This window comes from Mya arenaria, chromosome 2, assembly GCF_026914265.1.
Source record: "Mya arenaria isolate MELC-2E11 chromosome 2, ASM2691426v1".
NCBI classification, from domain to species: Eukaryota; Metazoa; Mollusca; class Bivalvia; order Myida; family Myidae; genus Mya; species Mya arenaria.
The window spans coordinates 64523460-64538330 of NC_069123.1; the positions used below are offsets into that span (position 1 = coordinate 64523460).

At 35.9% G+C, this 14871-nt stretch overlaps 1 protein-coding gene across 3 annotated transcripts in view; it reads left to right on the forward strand.

The window, feature by feature from the left end:
• LOC128213159 (katanin-interacting protein-like) overlaps nt 1-14871 on the forward strand; it is a 41041-nt gene that overhangs the window by 2219 nt on the left and 23951 nt on the right. For all 3 annotated transcript variants that reach the window (XM_052918713.1, XM_052918720.1, XM_052918726.1), the window contains exons 5-17: nt 95-283; nt 1575-1696; nt 2082-2159; nt 2535-2717; nt 3139-3204; nt 3416-3581; nt 4608-4751; nt 6265-6401; nt 6652-6851; nt 7207-7351; nt 11455-11679; nt 12118-12261; nt 13388-14183. In XM_052918713.1, the coding sequence (XP_052774673.1) occupies nt 95-283; nt 1575-1696; nt 2082-2159; nt 2535-2717; nt 3139-3204; nt 3416-3581; nt 4608-4751; nt 6265-6401; nt 6652-6851; nt 7207-7351; nt 11455-11679; nt 12118-12261; nt 13388-14183 (2595 nt within the window). The remainder of the gene's footprint in view (nt 1-94; nt 284-1574; nt 1697-2081; nt 2160-2534; nt 2718-3138; nt 3205-3415; nt 3582-4607; nt 4752-6264; nt 6402-6651; nt 6852-7206; nt 7352-11454; nt 11680-12117; nt 12262-13387; nt 14184-14871) is intronic.

Here is a 14871-nt window from a genome sequence, read left to right on the forward strand (position 1 = left end):
ATCAGTATTAAGGTTTTTAGATATTCTTTATTTTGATATGGCAAAAACCTTTTTTTTTTAATTTTATTTTGTAAATGTACTTCTTTTACTTCAGAGAGTCGTAATCCAAACATTTTGGACAACCAAGCTTTAGCTGAACTTGCAAAGGAGGAAATGGAGAGACAGCGCAAGATTGCGCGTGCAAAGACAGCTCCAAATGTACGGGAAAAACGCAAGAACTGGAATGTGGAATCCTCTCTCGAAATAAAAACTACAAGGGGTGGCACTAAAATTAAGGCTCCTGGTATGGTGAAGACAAAACTAATTTTGAATATAATTTGTATGCAAGAAGAATGTCAACACACAGACTATATGCTGTAAAGTGATATTTTATTTTCTGTATAACTGCATTACCTTAAGTCTGTACTCTTAATTCACAAGTCTAAGAATAATGATTAACATTTGTAGTTACTGTACAGGGCTTCCGCTAAAGGAAGTTTTGAAGTATATTACTCCCTAGAAATGGACTAAAACTTCCAAAATCGATTCCTTGGAAGTACAAAAACTTTGAGGAAAAATCCAAAGAAGAAGGCTTGGAAGTTCAAAATATCAAAACCTGGTTTCAATGTTACTTTTAAGGTCACATTTTCAATCAGTCTTAAAGTAAAAAGAATTATCATAATATAAACTTGTGGAGTTGACAAGTTATAGTTGCAAATGATTTGATTTATAAGTTGAAAGCAAGGGAACAAAGTATTTGAGGGAGTTAAGATACATTTCATTGAAAAACTTCCATTCTTGATGGTAAGGAAGTTTAGACTTCCAATTTCAAATTCTTTATGGAATTCTTGTGCAGCAGTAGTAATTTGTTGTACTGAAGACAAAGGCATGAAGGACAGGGCTTTTTCTGCCCATTTTGGGAAAAAGACCCTGGACATTTTGGGAAATTTTGCGTCGTGAAAATGCCGAAATTGGGAAATTTTACAGTTCAAAGAAAAAGTGTCTAGTCTCCTGCGAATTAGGAAATGATTTATTATTAGTTTATTTACCCTTTAAAAGACCCAAAATGGCTGAAATATCAATCCTTGGGGTGTAAATATCTATTGCAATAAATCATGACAGATAATAATTCATACTGATCTCTGAATGTGATGAAAATCAATGATTTCTGAAATCAATTATCAAAAAAACTTGACATCACATGATTTATTAGGATGTTGCAAATGAAACAATACAGATAAAAAGACTTTCTAAAAAAATAAAAATAAAAAAAATAAAAAAATATTTTATATTTGGATTTTTTTTTTTATTGGGATTTTTTTCTGAATATTGGAAAAAATACCTTATATTTTGCTGTGGGAATGGGTCCGATAGTCGGACCCGTGGGTACTATAGAAAAAGCCCTGAAGGATATAGTATATTTTGGACATCAAGTAATCTAATTATTTTTATTATTGGTTTTCGAATACCACAGATAAAACACTCCCACTTTCGCCATGAATATGAACTTGTATGTATATTTGTCAGTATTGTTGGATTTGATTAACTCTTTTATTGCATAATTTTGCTTGATTGATAGCCTGTGTCTTTTCCAGATCTGTTAACAGGGAAGTATGCTGATGACTTTGAGTCTGGAGAGGAGTCAGATGAGGTTCGCAGTAGTGGCAGTGAGAACACAGAGGTGGCTGTACGCAGACAGCAGCACAGAAAACCACTGGTGGGTACTCACAAATATGTAAGTGAAGAAATGGAAATATTATTTTTGGGTGTAAGCATATATCTCATTTTGTCATGGTTTGCCCTTCATATCCTTCAATGATGGAAAAAAATTAGTTATAATTTGTTTTAAGAAAGAATAATGCATGGGGCATGTATTCTGTAAGATATCAATTTGTCATCCCATTAAGTAACTGTTGATTTAAGACAATATTTAATAAATCAATTAGATTTTTTTTATTGATAACCCTTTCGGTTTCCTTAGTAAGTGTAAATAAGTGATGCTTTGTACTATTCAAGTTACTTAACATCTTATATTCATTATTAATGAAGCTTTTGGATCTCCAAAAGGAATGTAGAACAACTGTGTGTGTTTCATGTTTCAGCGTAAGCCACCACCCCCGCGGGAAAGTGACTTGTTTAACAGCAGTGACAGTGTGTGTAGTGAAGATGAGGAAGTTCAGGTATTTATTTAGACTGTGGACTTGAAATGTGTTGTTGTGGTATTCATCACTTATTGATATATCTAGTTAGTTCTACAGAAGTATTTTACCACAACAAAAGGATAGATATGATGAAATAAGTCAGATTTTATTAGTCTTGAAAATACTAATTTTAAGACATATTTACAGGGTATCCCATTATCCAAGCCATTGTAGAGTCTAGAAGTTATGCTAGATCCTATAATTGTATAATTACATGTATATAACTTATATTTATCTCCCTTTCATGCAATATAACTTTCATGACATTGTAGTTATACCTTGTAATTATATATATACATATGTATTTGAAACAAAGAAGAACAGTTGGTGTTTTTTGCCCTTCCATGTTTTCAGATGTCGAGGAACATGTCAGCAGTGTTGGAGGGAGATTCTGAAGATGAGATGGAAATAGACGCCTCCAACGGGGACTACTCTCGAGGGAGGAACCAGGGGAGATCCCCGGAGCCCGACTCAGACAGCGAGGAGGAAGAAGAAGGGCATGGGGAAAAACTGATGCTTAGTATGAGGGAGCTTAGGGTAGGCAATTTCATAGATATTCCGATGGATATTTTGTTTAATTACAGTGTGAGATCAAATTTCATTTCATAGAGTGATCACAAAAAGCAATGTTATCACAAGTGGCGCAGATACTCGTGAAAATGTTATTTTCTGTCATCATGGGCATCATTGGTGTTAACTGAAAAACCATATGTGTGAGAAACTTTTATTAAGCACCACAGGAATCAAAATCTATAAAGCAGTGATTCTTTTCCTTAATATAGTGATGATATTAATATCCCAGCTACAGCTAGCTCTCGTTGTAGGGCACAAGGCCTGTGCTTCCTGATACCATTACTTGTTTATTTAATTTAATGAAATGTGAAATGTATCTGTTAGCTCTTATTGAATGTGCACATGTATGGATGTCTGAATAATTGTTTTATTTCTTCTTTTTTAGACACTGCGGCAAAGTCTTGTTAAAAATGCAACGATACGACAAAGTATGGCCAGAGACAACAGTTATGTAAGAACTGTATTTGTTTGTTAAAAAGCAGAAACTTAATGGTTAAAATAGAACAAATTGATGACATCTTTCTGGGTGGTTGAGGAATTTAAAATTCAGGAAAATCGACTTCAAAATTCATTTAAAATGGTGCTTAGTTAACCGCTCAAAAGTTATTATATACCCTTTACTTATGAAGTAGATAAACATTCCTGATTTCCTCTCTATTCAGAACACAGATGACTATGTCCCAGAGTCGCCAATCCCAGAAGTGGAAGAAGACGTTCCCACAGACGAGAGTGAGAATTTCGAGGAAAGTCCACGCAGAAACATCAACCTTAAACAACCCAATGACACAATTGTCCTGGAGTTTGGGGGAGGACCTCCTCCCAGCAAAAGTAGGCTCTGTTTAATTTTGTTTGGTCACTGTCCAACGTCTTTATATAGGATCTGTCATGAATCCTCATATTATACATACTTCAAGTTCAAATATCGAAGGCATTTTAATATTACAGAGAATAGACTGAGTTAATACTTCCTAATTGATAGGATTTATGATTTTCAAAATTTCACTTGAATTTTGTGATACAGTAAAACTGCGATCACTCGAGGACGCCAGGGTCTGAGCTGAAACCTCGAGGGAACCGATGTTTTGAATGACCCAAGTTTCAATTTTCCAGTCTGATATGAAATATCTTTCAGTGTATTTTAAGTTTAAAGTCGTCAAACCGACTGTTTACTACGACACCGATTATGTGTTGCTTTGTGAAAATCGCTCATATGTTCAAAGACTGTCGTATACTAAATGTAAAAGAAAAACAAAGCAATAATAAATGAATAAACAGCAACATTTAAATATGACAGTACATATTATGGCATTGGGCAGATTTAAGTTTCGCAAAATCAAGAATTGTCTGTCTTGCGAAACTGTTCAAACTGTTTTTCACACCTAATGAAATTTTCTTTCAACAGTCATCGCATTTTTACAACTTGCAAACACTTTAACTACTAGCAATTGTTTGGTTATTTTGGAACACACGTTCGGAAAAAAGTGTGAAATTATGACCTCGAGGGAGCCATAAGGTTTTGTGCATGATTTGTGTATTTGGGACCGGCTATTATGCTCGATTCCTCAACTTCAATGGTTTCAATGCAGCGTCAATATATTTTATATGAAAAGAGAAGGGAAAATGTTTGGGGGCAAGCTCGGACCTCGAGAGACCGCCGGTTCTCGAACCACTGCCTGTTCAAATGACCGCAGTTTTACTGAAAATGAAATAAACTATTTTATCAGGCAAATGATTTATTTAAATAAATGTATATCATTATGTTTGTGATTAAATTTTTAAAAGGTTTATACCAGTCCTACATAGACTGTATGTTTAAAGGTAATGAGTCTTGATGTATGAGACTCTTTGTTGTAGAGGTGGAGCGAAACCTGAGTGCTGCCCGACGTCGAGACTTGGACAATGGGGAGTACAGTTCAAGACCGGGATCAGGAAGGAGTAAACCTGGCTATGAGACTAAACCAGCTAACAGGCCACACTCAACTAAAACACTGGTTGCAGGTACACATGAAGAATTTGCTTTCCTTATAGTAAAATCACTTTGCATCCCAAACTGGTCATTAAAAGGAGTGTAGCTTGTGATACAGACATACATACATGTGTGACATCAATTGAGACATACACACATGTGTGACATCAGTTGAGACATACACGCATGTGTGACATCAGTTGAGACATACACACACATGTGTGACATCAGTTGAGACATACACACATGTGTGACATCAGTCGAGACACAGTTGGGACATACACGCATGTGTGACATCAGTTGGGACATACACACAATTGTGACATCAGTTGGGACATACACACATGTGTGACATCAGTTGGGACATACACACATGTGTGACATCAGTTGGGACATACACATATGTGTGACATCAGTTGGGACATACACACATGTGTGACATCAGTTGGGACATACACACATTCGTGACATCAGTTGAGACATACACACATGTGTGACATCAGTTGAGACATACACACGTGTGTGACATCAGTTGAGACATACACACATGTGTGACATCAGTCGAGACACAGTTGGGACATACACACACGTGTGACATCAGTTGAGACATACACACACGTGTGACATCAGTTGGGACATACACACATGTGTGACATCAGTTGAGACATACACACATGTGTGACATCAGTCGAGACACAGTTGGGACATACACACATGTGTGACATCAGTTGAGACATACACACATGTGTGACATCAGTTGAGACACAGTTGGGACATACACACATGTGTGACATCAGTTGAGACATACACACATGTGTGACATCAGTTGAGACATACACACATTTGTGACATCAGTTGGAACATACACACATGTGTGACATCAGTTGAGACATACACACATGTGTGACATCAGTTGAGACATACACACATGTGTGACATCAGTCGAGACACAGTTGGGACATACACACATGTGTGACATCAGTTGAGACATACACACATGTGTGAAATCAGTTGAGACACAGTTAGGACATACACACATGTGTGACATCAGTTGAGACATACACACACGTGTGACATCAGTTGGGACATACACACATGTGTGACATCAGTTGAGACATACACACATGTGTGACATCAGTTGGAACATACACACATGTGTGACATCAGTTGAGACATACACACATGTGTGACATCAGTTGAGACATACACACATGTGTGACATCAGTCGAGACACAGTTGGGACATACACACATGTGTGACATCAGTTGAGACATACACACACGTGTGACATCAGTTGGGACATACACACATGTGTGACTTCAGTTGAGACATACACACATTTGTGACATCAGTTGGGACATACACACATTTGTGACATCAGTTGGGACATACACACATTTGTGACATCAGTTGGGACATACACACATGTGTGACATCAGTTGAGACTTTTTGCACCTTTCTTAAATAGTTTTGGGCTTTTCTTTTCTTTGATGTGGTAGGGAAGTCATGTGTCTTATCAAAGATATTATACTTTTTAACCTCCAGACAACAAAAAGTCATCACGCCCCCTGTCAGCCAACCGTCGAACCCCAGTCACCAATAGCACAGATCCGGACGGTGAGGCCTCCGCTGTCATGGCTGCTCTTAGGGCAGAGAATGAAAAGGCTTCAAAGCTTAAACAGGTACATTAGACCTAGATCAAATTAGAAAATAAATTATGACAGTTATGTTTGAAAATAACATTGCTTTACATCTCAACAAAATTCAGGGAGACTTTATGAATGTACTGCTTCTTTATGAAAAAAGAGCTGTGCTCTGTTTCTTAACAAAAGTAATATCAAAATATTGTTATTTCTTAACAAACATGCAGACATACTGTTGAGAAATGTTGACTATTTTATTTCTTTGGGTAACACTGTCAGTGTATTTCAGACACCAAAACAGAAGCCCAGTCCAAGGCCAGCGAAAAACAACAGCTCAAGGCCCATAGTGGACCGGTCAGAGCCACCACCCCGTGCACCACGGAGGTCTGAGAGCCCACGGGCGAGTGTAGGCTCCAGTGCCACTGATCCACTAGTTCCTATGGACAAGATTGGACAGATCATGGAGAGGGTCCTCAGGATGAGTCCAACGTATGGTGCCTTAACAACTATCTCTCATCCAACTTGAACTGATTAATTGCATATTGTATTCTAGGTTTAGTTCTAAACAATATTGAGTTTTAAGGTCAAGGCTTTCTCTCATTCCAAGAGAAAAGAATTTTATGATTAGTTCTATCTTTATCTTTTTTATCTAGTTTTATATCTTAATCTGTTTTTCAAAGAAAAGGCAAGGAAGATATACAGAAGAGTTTATGCGATGCTTTTGTGTCAGGAATCAAGATCAAAGAGGCATGAATTTAGAATTAAATGTTTATCGAAATTACTTATGCATAACCATATATGGCTTGATGTTTATTGGAAAATAATGTTTTGTCTTTGTTTGCAGACACCAGAGGCGACTGGTGAACATGTTGGGTAAGCTGGAGAAGACTGTGGTAGCTGACAGTCAAGACAAACCTGCACTCAAATCCCGCAATAAACAGCCCTCCATGGATGGCCCACTGCGGGCGGTCCATTCCTCCAGCAACAAGGTTGGTGGGCTTATTAAGTGCAGTAAGCAAAGGAATGGTAAACAAGACTAGTCATTTTTAGCTCGACTATTTGAAGGATAAGGAGAGCTATACTACTCACTCTAGTGTTGGCGTCACAGCTTGGTTAAGGTTTTGCATGTAAGCGCCTTTAAGTCATTATCTCAGTAAAAACATCATTTTTTGCATTGAAACTTTGGAACTATCTAGCCTACTAAATTAATGAAGTTAGATAACACTTATTTGAATATAATGCAAAAAATGGGCCTTTATTATTTGACTTAGAAATTCTGGTTAAGGTTTTGTATGTAAGCAGACATAGGTTAATATCTCAGCAACTACTTGAGGTATTGCATTGCAGGGTTCCCACTGGTGATCACCATTGTGGCCATTTGCGACAAAATCGCAAAAGTGGCGACAACTTTTCAAATTTGGCGAATTTATGGAGACAACAATTTTTTTTTGAAAATATTTTCTTAAAATGACAAAAGCAGTGCCCATGCGGCCTGCATGATTATCGATTTTGTCACTGTCATAAATCAAGCGCATCTACTGGTGCGAAAACAAATCTGACAATTAGGGCAAGCAGTCACGGCTCAGTCAACACCTCGCTAATTATTGTGGAATTTTATTGTTTCACGGATTAACAATGACATCCTTTAAATTTTATGTCTCTTATTAACAAACACTTTTTAAGATTTAGCTCAACAGCTTTGTGCAGTTGTTGCGTAATTAACGTGTTAGTTTTAAAATGCAAATCATAGAATTTTAGGTTGTCGGAAAGACATGTGATATGCAAATTTCGTAATGACGTTTACGCGCTAAAAATATATTTGCTTTCGGATTTGTCGCAATTTGTAATTGCTATGTATGCATCATTTTAGGGTGTTAAATAGTGTCAAAAAGATAAACAGAAGTCATTGGGTATGCTTACAAATAAATAGAACTACATCCCATTTGATAAGGCTTCCAATAAGTTGGCTGGAGTAAAGAGTAGACACTATTTTATTAGGACAATATGGCCTTAATTTGACAATGTATATTTCTTAGAGTTTCCTTTAATTTTAAATTTATCTCATAATTTCATAATCATATTCTTTAATTCTATGACACTATTGTATGCAGGTATTAGACTGAAATCAATATATTGATGTATATCATTTATATGTCACATTTTTTTGCAATATTTTCATTATCTTTTTTTATTTATATACTTGTCCATATATTTTTTCAATAGAATAACAATTTGCTCATCTTGTGCTTCATTTACAACAATATTATATTATGTTCTGCCAACAATGTGCTAATTAAATGCAATTTAAGGCTCTTAAAATGCTTAAACCCCATGAGCTTCAGGTGGCTTCGCCCCCTCTGAACCCCCGCAGGGCGCTGCCCTGCAACCGTAAGGGGGCCTTTCGCAGCCCCCATCCAACCTACTGAATTAACCAAGTTAGATTACTCTAGTTTGCATTTAATGCAAAATAATTGCCCTTTATTATTTGACTTAGAAATTCTGGTTAAGGTTTTGCATGTATAACACTTTTTTGAATAAAATGCAAATGATGGGCCTTTATTATTTGACTTAGAAAGTTAGATAACTATATTTTGCATTAAATTCAAGTCTGTATTTCATTAAAGGCTGAACATTTTTTAATTTAACCCAAATCTTCGCAGGCATCATTCTAATCTAATTTTACAGTGATCCATGCATGTTCTGCCAAAACTTTTTAATCCTTACACTGAAAAGTGGCGGAATAGTCATAAGCGCTGTCTCTGTGACAGCTCTTGTTCCTTTTCCGGTATCAGAGTTATAATAAAAAACTTTGGAAATGATTTTGGAAAATTGAACAAAAAAAATAGACACATTAATAAAGAACAGAACAGAATAGAACAGACATTTCAATCAAAATAGAAAGAACATGTTTTAACACAGGATTTGGCTTTTTTGAACACTTGACAAGTGTTTGTTATGAGTTGATCCTAGCTGGAAAATTCCATCTGGCCAGACTTCACACTATTTCTTAGTTAATCTACTGTATGGTTTATGAAAATAACATTATTGCATTTCAATAAAGAGCAAATAAATCTATACTTAAACAAGACTTTTAATAATTTAAGGAACAAATTGTTGCTTAGATGAACTATTTCACTTCCACATTGATCTAAAGTGTCTACGTGTCTGACCTCAATTAAACAATATTGCACAAGCTTTGTGGTAAAATGTCAAAAAAATGTGTTTCCTAAGCAAATTATCTTACAATTGGATAATTTAAGGTTAACAGAATAAAGACCAATCATGTGTTTCGATTCTTGATATAAAAAAAACTCCAGCCTTGATGATTGCCTGTAACTCGGCAAGCCTAATTTACAGGTCAGATTTTGTTTAGATACTATATTTTGGTACATACCCTGACTACCGTAAATGACTGGGTATTAGACGCACTTTTTTCCCTCAGATTTTGATGCAAAAAAATGCCTGCGTATAATACCCAGTAACAATTTTTTGAACTTTTTTCTGAGGTCAATTTCAAGCCGAGAGTTTGTTTAGATTTATGTAGAAAGGGATGTTACTCGCGTCATATTGATCGAGTATATACGGGTTAAAACGGCAGTTGAAGATCGGGATACGGTATATCGTAAGACGTTTATAATTTCAACAAAAATATTTTTCAATTAAAGTTACCGTAATTCACCTAAGAGTTCTGACACTCTAAATATTTGGACACCCATAATTATTTCCCAAAATAATTTATTTTGCGTACCTAATTTTCGGACACCCAAGGACATCAATCATAACTATCATAGTTACCGAGTTTCACAGACGAAGATTATTGATTTTTATCTTTACAATGCCTGGCTAGATTACCTAACCATATACACCACTGTGACAATTTAATTAGTTACTACCCATCCTAAACGATTTATTGCCTGTTGAAAAGGAAGTGTGATATATTTATTTGAGGATTAAACAAACAACAAGGGCAATCAAGGGATTAAGAAAACATCGACATGGCATGTTTGTAAAACGATCTGCCAATAAGCTTTCAAACTTGTACCACACTTATAGACTATATGAAGCAATAATCGTACAGTTATACATTAATCCTGCATAGCAATGTCCATGCTCTCCACGAGATCCTCGTGGGTATAACTGTAAGTTATGTGACGTCACACAGTGTGACTCTGATCTGAAGCCGATAGAATGTGTTTATTCAGTTCAGTGCATGTATAAAATGGTGTTTTAATTAACTTGATGAAGGATTTACACTTATAGGCGTAATAAATAAGTTTATGACCATTGATTACTACGGATAAATTAATAAGTGGTAAAAAGAAAACATGAAGAAAAAAGGCAGGTTAAACAAACATGTAAATAAGATGTAAGAATGATAATTTTCTATGTATTCGGAGAGCGAAAAAAAAAAAAATATGGTGTCCAAACTCTTGTGAATTACGGTATTCAATATTATTTTGAATAATAAATTGAATTAAACAATAATCAAACTTACATATAAAAAAGCAAAGTTGGGCACTGTCAAAATATTTTTTGCATAACATAACTTTTCATTCTCGACAGTATGGTTGTATGGTTTTAAAGATAACCATCGCCATTTTCACGAAAAAAATTTTTTTGTCACTGTCAACAAACATTGTGGCTGAAAGTGCCGGACGATTTTGACATTTTTTCTATGCGTCTTTTAACCAAAAACATAGATTAAAAGTTTTTTTCTCGGATTTTTCACAGATTTTTTTCCCTGCGTCTAATACCCCCTATCGTCTTATAACCAGTCATTTACGGTAACTCGCAATGGTTTGCCTTGAATACAACATTTTTACATTTTCTGCCATACAGCATTCTTATGAAAAGAATCTAAACATTTCATAATATCAATACATATCTCATACAATCATATGTTTTCTTTTAAGTACTTTTTCACTAATGACTTCATCATGAATATTGAATTAACAGTCACACTTTATATAAATTTTACATCTATTTTTTGTGATGAAATTACTAGACTCAATCATCATATCTTAAATCCCAAAACTGTTGCTCCTATTTTATTTCCAATCTCTTGAGCTTACTGGGTATCTTTGGTTTTCAGTCCTCCTTCATGTCCGGCTGTTCTGTGGCCAGTGATGAGAACACTTTACCCGTTCACATTGAGGTGAAATCTAACTGGGGCCATGCTATGAGGCTGGGTCTCACAGAGATCCAGGTGTATGACCAGCATGGAAACCTTGTGCATGTCTCGGGGGACGACGTCAGTGTGCATGGGGCAGAGGAGTGCCGGGGAACAGTCGATGTCCTCTTCAACGGAAAATTTAAGGTGAAAATGAACTAATATATTTTATCCCCTGTACTCATAAAAGCATCTTCAGTCAAATCCAACGTTATAAGATAATGTTCAGCAGCCATTTGTATTGAACGTGTTGTCCACCGGTTATCTCTTAGCGGATTTGCACTTTTAGTTGATTTTATTAGTTCAAAGTAATTTTAAATCTTTTTAAAAACTTTGATGGAAACAAATAATTAAAAAGTTTTCTACAATTGACTTCATTAATTTTTAGAAATGACTTTTATGTAAAATATATCCAAAATGTCATTTCTGTTTTAATGTTTAGAAAGGTTTTAGAAAGATGAGAAGCTGTACATTGAGTTTTAAAACAAAGAATGTCTGTTCTTTTTGTCTTTTGTTCAAATTATGATAAGGTGTACCTGCTGCTGTAGGTATGTTGTATCAGATCACAATTATTGCATTTTGCAGAGCAACAAGGAGCGCAACATGTGGAGTTGTCGTTACCATGCCCGCAGGCCTGTGGAGTTCATCATGAATGTGCGAAATCCCAGGCCTGGGGAGAGATTCAATATCTCACAAATCAAGATATGGAACTTCAATACAAGCATCAAGGTAAGAGTGTGCTTTATGATACTAGTTATGATATTGTTTGTTGATACATAATTACCGTCAAACCTAAACAGAATGCTGTCAAAATAGTTACATTGTTGACACTACATTTTCTACATGTGTTTTATTATCTTTTCATATTAAAATTTTTTATGAGTCTAATAGCACAATCTGTATGATTCAAGTAAAATTAAATTGAAACACATTTGAACTATTGCAAGTACATTTTACTGAGAATGAGTTTTAACATTTAAGTTTTAACTGGTTTGTGAGTAGTTCCTCACTGGTAAAAAATTTCATGGAATGACCAGCATGTGAAACATAATGTGAGCAGAGTTACGGATAAGATGTCCAATGTAATTGAGTGTTAATCCACACTTTTGAAATACATTGGCTTTCCCACATTATCAATGAACATTTCAAGTTTCTGTTACCCCATCATGTTGATTTCAATGGAGTATCAACCATGAACAATTGTCTGTTTTTGGTGTGATAAGAACAATAACAGGTTCAAACTTAATAATGCAAAATGTCTAGTATTCTAGTTAACATTCCAAAATAAAGCTGTATAATATTTAGTTGCTTTCGACTCACCATAATTGATGTTGATGGTTTGATAAATTGTAGATCCTGCTACGGCAATAACAATGAACTACAGCACTGTGTCTGATATTTATTTGTCTAAGTCAACTAATCTTAGACTTAAATTGAGCTTTTACTTCTTTTTTGTCCTCTATTCCTAGTCCTTTATGCGGGAAAGCATGCATAAAAAGATGTGTTTTTCTGCACATTTTTATAAACCTTTTATAGTCAAAAGCCGAGGTCATAGTTTATTCCTGGATTACTTTCCGAAAATGGTCAGCCAATCACGGAAACGATGGTCTATCTTTAACTGAGGTTAAAAAAGTTTACCATATTGATTTCACTGAATTAGACCAATTGAGTTTTCAATTTTTCTTTTCACTTCATTATGCCTCCATTTTAATTTATTTGTGCATTCTGCTTTTTCTTATGCGATTTGTTACTTGCTGGTTTTAAAAATAATTGCTCTTTCAAAGGTTTTAATTGTGTGTTTACCCAAAAAGGCACCTTATCTGTAATTCTGGTAGCAATGTATTTTCTATTTCAGGAGCTGGACATTGGAATCAAGGATGTGCGAGTATTTGTTGGAAGCGATCTTGTCTATTGTGGAGCCGTGGAGAAAGGCTGTGGGAACCAGGTGTTCGACTATGGCCACGTGATTGCCATCCCGGACAACACATGTGACTCTAACCCGCAGGTGCCTGTGGAGAAACCAGACTCTCCAGAAGTACCGGTCAATGCAGGGAAAAGGCCGGTCAAGTCTGCAGAAAAACCTGCGAGATCCCCAGACGTCCCAGTAAAATCTGTAAGAAATGAGTCTGTTAAAACTCCAAAGAAAATTGAAAATCATACTACTCCTGTACGGACAAGTGCTGATAAAAGACAAAAGAGACGTGAAGCGAATGAGCTTAAATCTAAACAAAACGTGCAAGCATCTCAGAGTAGAGACAGTGTTGTGCAGAGTTCTTCAAGTAAAGAGTCCTTAGTGCAGATCTCAAAGAGCAGAGACAGTGTTGAATCATCAATCAGTAAAAGTCAACGTCGACCACCCCTGTCACCGAGAGGTGAAAGGTCACCATCACCAGCTCCTAGGTTCCCCGCTGCTAAGTCACCTCGTGAGGTTACATCAGTAAACCACAGGACAATATCCCCACGGCGCAGCCAGGATCGAAAAAAGACATTCCGTAGTATCAGTATGTCCTCCCAGTCTTCAGCGGAATCTGGCGGAGAGTCCCAGCCAAATTCGAGGCCAGCATCAGGGGTCATGACACCCACAGAACGGCAGGTGCGCAGTGAAACCAGGACCATTTATCACTCAGATAGTGAAACTGAGGACAGCTCAAGTAAGTGCATCATTATGAAAACAAATCTTCTTAAAAAAATCTTGGTGTATATATCGTGTAACGTTATTTAGACTGCTAGTTACTTTTTCAAGATAAGTTTAAGTGATGAAATGTGTAGTACTTGTACATGTAGTACCGTATTATATCATGTATAGGACGCTAGCATAGATAGGATGCAGGCAAAAAAATAGTTGAGAAAACGGGTAAAAACCCTTAATATATAAAATTGGACGCGGCGGAAAAAAGGTCAAAATCGGAGCCGAAAAATTGAGGTTGGTAAAGTATTTATAACATATATTCAAGTAAAAAAAAAAATGTATATAAGGCATATTTCGATAACTGTCTTGTGTATTTCGATAATTATCGTCGTATTTCGGTAATTTAGCATTTCGGTAATTTAGTGTACACAACAATGATATAAGTCTTGACATTTTGAGAACATTCACGCATATTATAATTATCCTTGCCAGCGGAAGGAGCAGTACAGATACTTACTATTACTGCGTTCTTCCCCGGTCCGATATTTTCGACCTGAAATGGACTTGGAAAAAACAGATGAAATTCTAATAGCATAGAAAGGACGCAGGCAATTTTTAAGACGAGAATTGGGAGTAAAAAAGTGTGTCCTATGCATGATATAATACGGTAGGTGTTTGATACTACATGCTTATTTGGAACTGATAGGATT